Source organism: Crotalus tigris, unplaced genomic scaffold, assembly GCF_016545835.1.
Source record: "Crotalus tigris isolate CLP2741 ecotype Arizona unplaced genomic scaffold, ASM1654583v1 scf7180000018485.2372832, whole genome shotgun sequence".
NCBI lineage: Eukaryota > Metazoa > Chordata > Lepidosauria > Squamata > Viperidae > Crotalus > Crotalus tigris.
Window position 1 is genome coordinate 1207288 of NW_024097033.1, and position 12758 is coordinate 1220045.

Below are 12758 nucleotides of genomic sequence, written 5' to 3' on the forward strand. Positions count from 1 at the left end.
CTGTACGAAAAAGTCTCAAAAGTGTCCCCAAAACTTCTCGCTCCATCGCCCCCATATCGCCCCCCTTTTGTTCCTTCGCCCCAACGTCGCCCCTTTTTGTTCCATCGCCCCCCTGAAAAACGAAATCGCCCCCTGGGTGGTGATATCGCCCAGATTAAGAACCACTGCACTAGGTCACCTAGATCCCTCTCACAGTTAGTGCTGTTGAGCCAGACACCACCTATTCTATTCCTGTACATTTAGTTTTTCTTGCCTAAATGTAACACCTTATTTTTCTCACCACTGAATTTCATTTTGTTGAATAGTGCCCAGAGTTCAAGTCTCTCAAGATCCTTCTGGATCTTGAGCCTATAAAGTATTGGTTATTCCTCCCTGCTTGGGGTCATCTGCAAATTTGATGAGTTCCCCTTCTAACCCTCCATCTAAATCATTCATGAAAATGTTGAAGAGTACTGGGCTTAAGAGAGAGTCTTGGAGTACCTCACTACATGCTTCCTTCCATGTAGATGTAGTTGCATTAAAGACTACACGTTGAGTGTGGTTGGTCAGCCATCTAATGGTGTTGCTGTCTATCCCACATTTTTCTATTTTCTATTTCAGAATTTTCAAACTTTACCTGTGTGACACTGAGCTATAAACTTGTTTTATCTACACTGTAATACAAACTTGCAGAGGAATGCATTTCATAATTTTTATCTCATTCCAGATGAATTCCTATATTAAAAACCCCAAAATCCTTCTGCTGAAGTGTTCCATTGAATATCTCTACCGAGAAGAAACAAAGTTTACATGCATAGATCCCATCGTCCTCCAGGTGAGAATGGTTTTATTTTCCTTGTCCTATTTATTCAAATTAACATTAAATCAAAGTCTAATGAATTAGTTTATCCTGCATTGTTTATGGATTTTTGAGACTGATTTTAGTAACATTTTCTTTGTGTTTGACTAGCTATTCTCAGGCTAATTGCTAAAGGCTTCCATTTTAGAGACTTTTTAGCTGCAAAGAGTAATATTATATTTAATATTTATTATACAATTATAAATACACAGTAATATTTTTATAGCACATTTATATTTGGGAATTTTACAGTAAAAATGTACAGGAAATAAGTGCGTCTGTCACCATCTTTCTTCATAGCAGATTTGATATGAAATACCCAGTACTGTGCATTTTATGTTTCACATATACTTAGAAAATATTCAGTGAATGATATTGATTTTAACACTTCTAGTGTTCAAGAAAATAGTATTCCAGTTCCTGCCTACCTAACAGTTTAAAAGCATGCATATGTGAGTAGATTAATAGGTACCACTTCAGTGAGAAAATAATAGTGTTCCACGGTGTATAGCCATGCTGGACATAAGACCACAGAAAATATCTTTGGACAACACTGGCTTCTTTGGCCAAGAAATGGAAATGAGCACTGTATCCTAGAGTCGGATTTGTTACGTTTGAATGGGACAAAAATTCAAACAATTAACATATCAACTGTGTATGCATATGCGCATGTGCACACACACACAAACACACAGACACGATTTTAAAGTCTATGTAAAGCTAGTCTTTGTGAACCTATTTATATAGGGGCAGATATATTATACTAGTTGGTCAGTTCCAAAAAGGATAGCAAAAAGAAATGAAGAATATTTCTCATAATTTTGACATCAGACATTACATGTGTGAGAATTTGTAAATATATTGTCAATAATTTAACCAAAAATGAAACAATTTTGAAGCATTTCTTCTCAATCTTAAAAAGAATGTGTCCTAGCATTTTGGAAATAAAATATTTTTAATGAGTGAGCTGAAATTTTAGAAATGTATCTGATTTTTTTTTCAGTTTATGATCCAATTATATAATCTGTTGCATGCACAATTTAGATGATATGTAAATTAAGAAGGCATTTACTTTCCTCGTTGCTTCCATCCTTTGGGAATATCCCATAAAAAGAAAAGAAACTCTCAAGTTTTTCAAGTTCAATCTTGAAGAACTCCAGAAATACTCTAGTAACCCTTCTTGATTGTGTAATGCTCAGTAATGACTGCAAAGACTTTTTTTTAAAATCATTTTAGGAAAGGGAGTTTTTGAAAAATTATGTTCAACGAATAGTGGATGTCAGACCTACTTTGGTCTTGGTTGAAAAAACAGTGTCCCGTATTGCTCAAGACCTGCTTCTGGAACAAGGAATTACTTTGGTCATTAATGTTAAACCTGTAAGTACTAACATTCTGAATTATATTATGATTGCATACTTCAAAGTGCTTCCACATTTTTAAAAGCTCATACATCTTAAATATGGTAAAATGTAATGAAATGTATAGATACATTATTCTTTTTGTGTAAATGCAGCATGTAAATAAATTTTGGTATATTTTTGATAAAAAGAGTTGTGGTGCTTTCATTTATTGGGCAAAAACAAAATTTGTATAAAAAGGTTTAAAGGTTCGAGAAAGGGATTGGATCAAGAAGTATACATTAAAGCCCCCAAAGCAGGGATCTTCAACCCACGGCATACCAGAAACTGGTCCGTGCAAACAAGCCCCATCCGCAGGATGCAGGCAGCACACAAAACCATGCGACACCGGTCTGCGAAAAAGCCTCTCTCCACAGAACAGATGCCCAAAAGGTTGGGGACCTCTGCCCTAAAGTACCCTGTAAAGTATTTTTCTTTTTGCGGGTCTATTTTCTTGCCATTCTGCCAGGATGTTTTTAATGCTTTATTCTTTATGACATTAACACAAGGCTGAATGATTTATGTGTTTGTTTATCAAATTTATATAGCCTCCCCATCTCACAAGAATCGTATTCTTGTGATTTCCCTCATTTTCTTAAATAGATCTCTTGTTTTTGTCATTTTGGGTTTTTTTCTACTTGTCTACAATCTGAATTGTGATTAGAGCTGATGGTCTAATCCACAGTCATGACCCAGCAGTATTTTGCAATTCAGCAATAGATAAAGACTTTAGGCAGAGGTCATTTATACAGGCCTGTAAAATAAAATACTGAAGGAGACTTTTGAAATGGAATCAGAAAATAATATAGGTAGTCTTCAACTTATGACTGTTCACTCAGCAACTGTTTAAAATTAATATGGCTCTGAATGAAGAGAATTACAACCTGTGCTCAAAGTTATGGCTGTTGCAATGCCCCCATGGTCACATGATCAAAATTTGGGTGCTTTTCATGTAAACCGCTTTATGTTCTTCAGAGGAAAGGTGGGATATCAGTCTGATGAAGAAGGAAAGACATAAGAAACCAAAAGCAGTCTTTATCTTATTAATGTTTTGCAGCATGTTCTGGATCGAGTAAGTCGGATGACCCAGGGAGATGTACTGATGTCAATGGATCAGTTGTTAACCAAACCACACCTTGGGACCTGCCATAAATTTTATATTCAGGTGTTCCAGTTACCTAATGGTGAGTAAAGCCAAGAAGTTCTGTTATCCTCTTATGTCTGTCTGTCTGTCTGTCTGTCTGTCCGTCCGTCTAGACCAGGGGTGTCAAACTGCCGGCCCACAGGCTGGTTGCATCATGCTGAGGCCGCACTCACCCCAGCTCCGGCAATGCGAAAAAATTCACGATACATCACATCCCGTGATGCGGTGAGTTTGACACCTGTGGGCTAGACTAATGTGAAGATAAATTTTATATGATTGATTGACAACATTAATAAAAGCTAGGAAGTGCTTTTCTTATGGCCATCCTAAAGTTAGGACAGAATTCTTATTTGCAAGTAGCAGACTTAAGGCTGAGAGCATTTTGTGCCTCTTCTATTTACCAAGCCCTATTTGTAGTAAGATATGAATTGGGTCTTCTGGTTTAGCCTTCTAATCATAATTTTCATTAGCTGGTTTTGTTGAAATTATATTTACTCTTCTGGATTTTTCTTTTTATGTATCTCATTTTCTTCTCCATAAGGACTTACATTCGTTTGACATACTGCAGATATACATTCTAAAGCATGTTTAGTACAAACTTGGAGCACAGACTGTTATAAATATGAAATGTCTAAAGAAGACATACTTACACATCTACTGCAGTAAAAACAAAATAATGAAGGCTAACATAGAATATGACAAAACATTTCATGGATCAAAATCTCATTTTGTCAAAGGCCTAAGTTTGTGGAAGTAAAAAAAAAAAATACCGTGCATCATATGAAATACGCAAACTAAGCAGAAAATGCTAAAACCCAGGAGGCCTTTCTCAGTAGCTGAATATTCTGCTATAATATCCTTGCAGTTTTATGGAAAGTTAACCAAAGATTATTTTGGAAAACATTCAAGGTAGAACAAATGATGTTACATAAAGATTTATATTCTCTTTTACTTGATGCGTATTTGTGTGTGTACTTTTGTTTCATGATATCTTTACAGTTTAAAAGTGTTTGATCAAGCTATAAGTAAAACTCTAGAACTTGATGGATTGAAAGATATAATGGAAATTAATTGAATTTTTGATTTGACTGTGTTTTGAATACATTTTGAATCATTAATAACTTTGACTAACATAAACAAATTGGCCAAAGCACCATCCTATGTAGAGAGAATAAGCATCATTTTGTAGTAAGAATCATTTTCTTCTCTTTCAGAGCAAACAAAAACTCTGATGTTTTTTGAAGGTTGCCCTCAACACCTGGGCTGCACTGTCAAGCTGCGTGGTGCAGGAGAGTATGAATTGGCTCGAGTGAAGGAGATCCTTATTTTTATGATCTGTGTGGCCTATCATTCCCAGTTGGAGATCTCCTTCCTTATGGACGAGTTTGCCATGCCTCCTCAGTTGAATAAAAATGGTTCCTTCCAGAGTCTGATGGAAGAACAGGGGGAAGAAGAAGGGCAGCAAGATCTGCTGAACAGAGAATTTGACACAGTAGGAAAAGAGGCTGATGTAGTCTCAGACAAGTTGCCTGTTATATCTGAATCTGTGTCTCTAGATGAGATAGGCTCCCTTGAAGAACAGACTTTGACAGAAGAGGATGACCAGATCAGTGGTGATTTACAAGAAGCTGCTCTCCAGAAGCAGCAAGGGTATCCTCTGGTGGATTCGTTTTACAGACCAAAAATAATTACTGAAGCACTTTTACCTCTTGACTTGACTGAACAACAACTAGGAATTTTAGATACAGAACAGCTGGAACTTCTAGGGGTAATTAATGACTACCAGGAACCTAAAAGTCAGGCCAGGGAGTTTAGAGATCCTTTGCAAGATGACACTGGGTTGTACATCACAGAGGAAGTGACTTCCTCTGAAGATCGTCTCAAAACTTTTTCTTTAGCATTTAAACAAGAACTGAAGGATGTTATTCTCTGTATTTCCCCAGTAATCTCATTCCGTGAGCCATTTCTGTTAACAGAGAGAGGCATGAGATGTCCCACTAGAGAATATTTCTCAGAGCAGGTTTTTTTTTCTCCTCTGCTCAACAAGGAGTACAAAGAACTGGATATCAGAAGGAAGAAACAATTGTTAAGGGATCTCTCTGGACTACAAGGGATGAATGGAAGCGTCCAAACCAGGCCTATCCAGATTCTACCTTCTCATGAACTTGTTAGCACCAGAATTGCTGAGCCTCTGAACAGTAGCTCAAGCTTGGCCAGATTGGTAGCTGACTTCCGAGCCAGAGGAGGAAGGATTGTGCAGAAAGACTGCGCAGACCCATTTGTTCAATCTAAAGAAACATCTGCTGTGAAATTAGGAGTCAGGAGTGAAGATGATGAAAAGATGTTCATTCAAAATGAATCTCTATGGTCTCAAAAAGTGAGTGAATATTTTAAATAGTTGGTGGATTCTGGAAACCTATGAAATAAACTGTTCTAAATATCTTCCAACAAAGTATCATTTTCAGGAATGTTTGAAATTAAATTCTATTCTTGCCCAACCCTCTACATAATATTTTAATCTTGGTTTGGTAAGAGTTAGGTTTAGAGTATATCGTATGAGAAACAGTACAGGTAATCCTCAGGTTATAACAATTGGGACCAGAACTTCCATTGCTAAGCAATGTGGTTGTGAAGCACATCACATGACCACATTGCTTAGGAGTGTGGTGGGGTACCCAGATGCCGCAAGTAGGTTATTGGGCGTCACAGGAGGCACTACGGAGCACAGGTGAGCTGATAGAAGATATAGGTGGGCAGGGGTGCTATGGACTATGAGATCCTTGGAAACTTGTATTCTGGTAGGACTCTTTGGGAAAAAAGGTGGTGGGAGATGTCCTACAGGAGTGATTTGTGATCTTCTCTGCAGGCATCCCTGTTGACTTTGCTTATGAAAAGCCGGCACAGAATATCACAAGTAGCAATCATATGACCATTATGTGGATTGATCATAAGTTCCCTTTGTTCACCACCATCATAATTTTGAATGGCTGCTGAACGAATGGTTGTAACTCAAGGATTACCTGTAATGATAATATTTTCAGAATGCCTTTTGCTCTTTGAAAAAATATCAGGCACCTAGGAACAAAGATGCTGAAGAAGCACTTGGCTGAATGGGAAAGGCTTTCGGGACAAAAATATAGTATGTATATTTTTATGTATATGATAGTATCCCATACTAGACTGGCCTGCACTTCAAAGATGTTGAAAATGTGCTCAATTGAAAAATGGCAAAGCATTTTTGACTCGGTCCCTTTACAGTTCCTGAAAATAAATATTGAATGATGGATCCCTGTGTTCCTCATATTAGACAAAGAAAGAGCTTAAATTGAAAAAGAAAGTGTAATGTGCAAGGCAAGGGGGTGACTACTGCAAAAGAAAAGGAGGGAGACATGAAGCAAAGATTTCGCATACATTTAAGAAAGGAATTGTGTAGTTCAGATATCTTACAAGTTTATCATATTTGGCGTAGCATTATTCCAAATTCTGTCACCTGTAAATATTTAGTTTGATTAGCACAAGTGCATAAAGTCATATTAAAATATTTTTTACATTATAGTTATAGGTATAATAAATAGTGTAGCTGTGTTTCATTTTCTTTTTCTTCTCTTGCACCTTTAATTTATTTAACTTTTTCTTACTTCTTTACTAGTATGCCTGGCATACTATTGCTTACCTTGAAAGGCATGATGGGTATGCATGTATGTAAATATTGATTATAATTTCTGTGCCATCAGGTTGGTGTTGATTCTGAACAACCACATAGATAGATCTTCTGGCTCTTTAGATCTTCCATCAGTGTACTCATAAACATTAAACTTGAGTCCATCCACTGCTTGTCAATGTTGCTAACATTGGGTGTTCTTGCTTGATAATATATGAAGATGCAGACATTTTCTATTTAACCTGTGTATTACTTTTAGAATTAGAATTAGATGGTGCTGGAAGGGAGGGGGAAGAATGTGCATGGGGACTAGTTAGCCATAACAATATCTCAGTAGAGCAGTGTTTCCCAAACTTGACAATTTTAAGGCATGTGGACTTCAACTCCCAGAATTGCACAGCCAGCGTTGCTGGCTGTGGAATTCTGGGAGTTGAAGTCCTCATGCCTTAAAATTGTCAAGTTTGGGAAACACTGCAGTAGAGTATTCTTCAAGGTTGGTTGTAATAAGAGGAGATAAGAAATGGCAATCGGGAGGGAAAGTTTGCACTTCAAACTAATTGGAGAATGTGATTAATGACTGTTAAATGGAGGAGTGAATTATGCTTAGATACTGTGTGTTTGGGGGAGGAGAATTTAGATTTTGGCTTCAATTAAAGATTCTTTAAGGTAAACAATGCCTCAAAGTTCTTTGAAGAGCTTCTTCTTTAAGAACCATGACACTGCTAACATAACATGATAACTGTTTTACATGTACATGTCTTCCCAGGTGGACTGCCTTAGCTGTACAAACCATCAGAGACTGTGTGTTTTGTTCAGTAGTTCTTCATCCCAGTCTGGCAATGCTCCAAGTGCCTGCGTTAGCCCATGGTATGATATTGTTATTTACTTTAATTATGGTACTTAAATGTATTACCTAAATATTTCCCTTTTATTTGATGGGGAAATAGAGAATATTCCTTAGAGGCTTGCCATTTACTGGTTTGTAAACATGCAGCTACTACTACTACTACTACTACTACTACTACTACTACTACTACTACTACTACAACTATTACTGCCACACAACACAGGGTTTTTGTAATCCTTTGGGAGATGCCTGTTTGAGATCTCGCCTTCTGTTTTCTCATCCTATGCTTTTTTCCCCTCCATAGTTTTTTGTCCATTGAATAGTCCATCAGTGGCCCAAAGAACAGGACTTCGGGGGAACCCAAAATACTGGGCAGAGGTTCAGTCAAGAGGCAAAAGAGAACACCCTTTTCAAAAATTCCTCATCAATAGCTACCCTCCAAGTGCATCTGTGCCAGCAGAAGATTCCTGGTCAGGGTTGGCCAGTTATCCATGTTATTCTCTGTGAAAGTACCACACTTGCAGCAATAACAAATGGGCAGTGGTTTTTATATTGACATGTTTCCCTCCTGTCTCAAGGACAGGAAGAAAGTCCATTGCCATCGCTGGGTGGATGAGCTCAAATATACTTTCCAACCAATGTAACAATGAATCAGATTAGTAAAGTTTTGCTCTTCTCCCCCCCCCCCCCACTTCCTCAAGTCTGATAAAGCACTTAATCTTCCCCAAAGAACCATATAACACTGAGGTTGGTGCTGCAAATTCTCTGCATCTCATTAAAGTCAAACTAGAATGGCATTTTAAAAATTGGGAAAGATAGGATTCAAAAAATTTAAATTCTTTCTAGGGTACAGACATACTTCTGTGTTACTTAAAATATATATTAGCATTTTGTTGCACTCACACTTTGCAGTATCTGGCATTCTTTTATCTATTGATTTTATTGTAGCAATGCAGTTTGCTGATTCTATCTTCCAAATCATAAAATATGCAGCAGTTGCATTTGCCCACAGCATATTGATTGAATGACTGAATTTATATCTTGCTCAATCTTGCAACTCTTGACTATATGATTTATTCTGTTTTGTTCATTTTATTGGGTTTACATTGGAAAGAAGCAAGAGAGCAGCAGGAATTGTCTAAGGCCAAGAGAGTAATGAATTAGAAATCAGTTAAATTCTGTACAGCCATATTTTTCTTTGACATTTGGAAAAACAATAAAGGCCTCTTGCATGCAGGAAATGTCCAATAACTCCAGTTATTTTAAAGGTAACTGTCTTGGTTTCCATTTTTTTAGGATGGTAGTAATGGAGTTCTATGGGAAGAATGATCTCACTTTAGGAGTATTTCTAGAAAGATATTGTTTCAGGTAAGAATATTTGATTTAAAATTATCATGAAAATAGCTCGGTATATTTAGGGGATTGTTTCATAGTATTCTTTTATGAGGTTCTAGTCATGGTATATTTCTGATGCAGTAATGCAGTTTATTTTGATATTTACTGGGAGTGTTTTTTATTTAATTTGCGTCATCAATCTGGATTTGTATTAGAAAGATAAATATGGCTATTTTGTCATGTTCCTAGGAAAAAAAGAAATAATGTTTATTCAGTCAGTGATCGGCAAAATTTGAAAATATACAGCACAAAAATAAAATTAAATGATGAGATAAAATACTAAGAAAACATAGACTCTCTATAATAAAAATGTCACAAATGCTACCACAATAGCGTGTTAATCACCTGTGCAAGTGTAAATCTAAAATATACAGTCTGTGTCTCCCCTAACTTCAGTTAAAGCAAAATAGCTAATATGTGTTAACACTAAAGTTATGAACAAAACAGAAGTGGTTATTTCTATTACCAGTTACTGAGAAATATGGACCCTTACATTGATGTAGGGTGAAGCCCAAAATAAACATCCTTTAATTTTTTTTTAAAAAATGCTTACGTTCTGATTTAAATAATGTTCTGCTGTTTTTTACTACTTATGGATTTTTAAAAAAATATTATTGTTGTATCGCAGATTGTAAAACTTGAACTATTTCAGGTACCATTCAGTGGCATAGAAATAAATTATAACTATAGCAGGGTAGTGTAAAATACCAGTTTATTGGGGCAAGTTTAAAAAGAAATAGTAGGGAGGAGATTGCAGAGATGTACCGGTAGTCCTTGACTTGCGATCACAATTGATCCCGCAGTTTCAGTCATAAGTCGTGACGGCTCTTAAGCAACTCATCATGTGACTGCGCCTAATTTTGCGACCTTTTTGCAGCAATTATTAAGTGAACATGGTGATTGTAAAGCAAATGTGGTGATCATAGAGTGAATGCAGCAGCTATTAAGGAAATCCATTGTTTGCTATGAGGTGCTTTTTCCCAGCAACTGGAGGTAAACACAGCTTTCTGGAAAAAATGTAAAAAATGTAAATTGTGGTCACGTGACTGTAGGATATTGAAATAGCCATAAATGCAGACTGGTTGCTGAGTGCCCAAAATGCTGTCATGTGACTGCAAGGGAGGGGCTGGAAATCAGAACGAATCTGGGTCACAAGTCCTTTTATCGGGGTCTGTTCAGACACTTTCTAAATGACTGGTTGTATATCCATAACTACCTATAGAATGAAAATGAGGAAATATAACGTAAGACGTGGATGTTTCATGCCACTCCTTAGAAGGAGTAAAGTAGAATAGAGCAGGATTTCTCAAACTTTCTGTGATCATGGACTACCATATAAATATTTGGAAAATGCAGGAACTCCACTCCCCCCCATTAAAGGAACATTCCTTTTTTTATCTTTAAAAGCATTGACATTCTTGTTTTTTAGTGAAGAATATTTTGGTATACTTTCCCAACCTTCCCGTTTCAAAAGTCTCAATATAAAGCATTGTAATGCAAAATTAAGTATGTATTGACCATGAGACTTAAGTCGCTCCATGCTGTCCAGCTGACTAGCAGTGAACAGGAGGTCATGGTGATGGAGATTGTGATGAATGAACTGATGAGTGAATGGAGGATGTGATGATTTAAGACCCACTAGAACATCAGACCCAAAAAACTAAATTTCTCACAATTATTTTTTTGTTTGAAGGCCCTCCTATCAGTGCCCAAATATGTTCTGCGAAACACCAATGGTGCACCACATCCGTCGCTTTGTCCATGGACAAGGCTGTGTACAAATCATATTGAAGGAATTGGATTCTCCGGTGCCTGGTTATCAGCATACAATTCTCACTTATTCCTGGTGTAGACTTTGCAAGCAGGTAAGAGGAGATCTCAGTTGTCTTTCTGTAGAGTCAGGTAGTTCAAATGCTTGAAATTTACAAGAAGAGGCACAAATAGAGGATAGTGGAGAAAGGAAAAGTCCATTTTGAATGCACAACAATGCCACTTTTAGGGCATTGATTCTCTAAAAGGTATTTCTAGATTTGCACAGGACAAATAATTACAGTAAACCTGGGTTTATTCATAATATATAAAATGTGCTCTTTTAAAATCAAACAAAACCCCAGCCCTCCTGTTTTGTAGCATTTTATGAATAATGTTGAAGGACATTTGGTTTCATAAACTTTCATGTAAAAAAATTCCATCTGAAAATAAAATGAAGTTAAAAAATCTGAGTATAATAACAGTAGTACTTTTTTTTCCTACAGTGATTTCATTGAATGCAAACATATCATATCACCTTAGTTCTTAAAACAGACAATATTATTGTTGGTTACACAATCAGCTAGATGTTTAGACTGGATGTGGCATTTTTATCCACCTATTGAGTCCTTTCCAAGGAGCTGGGATAGGCAGATGTTCTTTGATGGTGTTAAAGGTATCATTGCAGGATATGAGGTGTTCCAAGTAAAGCTGTCTTTTGCAATTAACTAATGGCTAGTTTGTCAGTGCAGATGGTATTCAAGTGGTGGTCCAGATGTTTTGGGATTATACATAAGGCACCTATTATTATTGGTACTATCTTTGCTTTCCTTTGCCACAGCCCTTCTACTTCTATTGCAAGTCCTTGTATTTTGTGATTTTTCTCCAGTTCTTTTTCTTCTATTCTGCTGTTTCTAGTACAATGTCCTCTCTCCAGACTTTTTTGTCTTTCTTATTAGTATTTCCAGATTACAGGCAGGGAAGGGCTAAGATGGAGGGAGAATGGCCCATCTCAGAATAAGCAGTGAAATAATGGAGAGATTTAGTCCAAGAATTTTCCAACGCAAAGCTTATGCTCTAGAACAGCATCCTCCATGCGGTCTTCTCCAGTAATGCTTGGGCTCCAAATCTCATTTGAAGTCCAGCTTATTTGGAAGGCATCAGTTTGGAAAAAGCTGCTCTTATGCAGTGGAGCTCTCTGGGGAATAACCGTTATGGTTGTTATGAGCAGAAGACTGTTGAGTTACCAAGTGGGTGAGAAAGCTTGCCATGGCTTAAGGTATTTGCCTTTAAAAAGGTTCTATGGGACAAATTATGTCAATAGTTTCATTTCTTACTTCTATGTAATGACATCCCCATCTGAATATAGGCTACTCCTAATGTTTTCTTGATTGCTGCCAGCATAAATTTAAGATAAGCTATATGCTTGTTTGCCTTTGTCAAATTCAAGAATTACTGAAATGCAAAATCAAATTGGTTTGAGTGGATCTGGGGGCAAGTCAGGACTTTCCTGAGTATAAAAATCACAGTAACTCTTCTAGGTAACACCTGTGGTTCCACTTTCCAATGATTCGTGGTCTATGTCCTTTGCCAAATACCTTGAACTCCGCTTTTATGGCTACCAATATACCCGAAGAGCCAATGCTGAACCATGTGGCCACTCCATGCATCATGACTACCACCAGTATTTTTCCTATAATCAGATGGTGGCATCTTTCAGGTAAAAA

The 12758-nt window shown here is 36.9% G+C and overlaps 1 protein-coding gene across 7 annotated transcripts in view; it reads left to right on the top strand.

The window, feature by feature from the left end:
• PIKFYVE (phosphoinositide kinase, FYVE-type zinc finger containing) overlaps positions 1-12758 on the top strand; it is a 101738-nt gene that overhangs the window by 57072 nt on the left and 31908 nt on the right. For 6 of the 7 annotated variants that reach the window (XM_039352890.1, XM_039352888.1, XM_039352891.1 and 3 more), the window contains 8 exons: positions 707-814; positions 2075-2215; positions 3293-3419; positions 4594-5756; positions 7807-7907; positions 9184-9255; positions 10976-11147; positions 12573-12751. In XM_039352890.1, coding sequence (XP_039208824.1) covers positions 707-814; positions 2075-2215; positions 3293-3419; positions 4594-5756; positions 7807-7907; positions 9184-9255; positions 10976-11147; positions 12573-12751 — 2063 coding nt within the window. Of the gene's footprint in view, positions 1-706; positions 815-2074; positions 2216-3292; positions 3420-4593; positions 5757-7806; positions 7908-9183; positions 9256-10975; positions 11148-12560; positions 12752-12758 lie in introns of those variants that run through there. The other variant, XM_039352895.1, reaches the window with a different exon arrangement.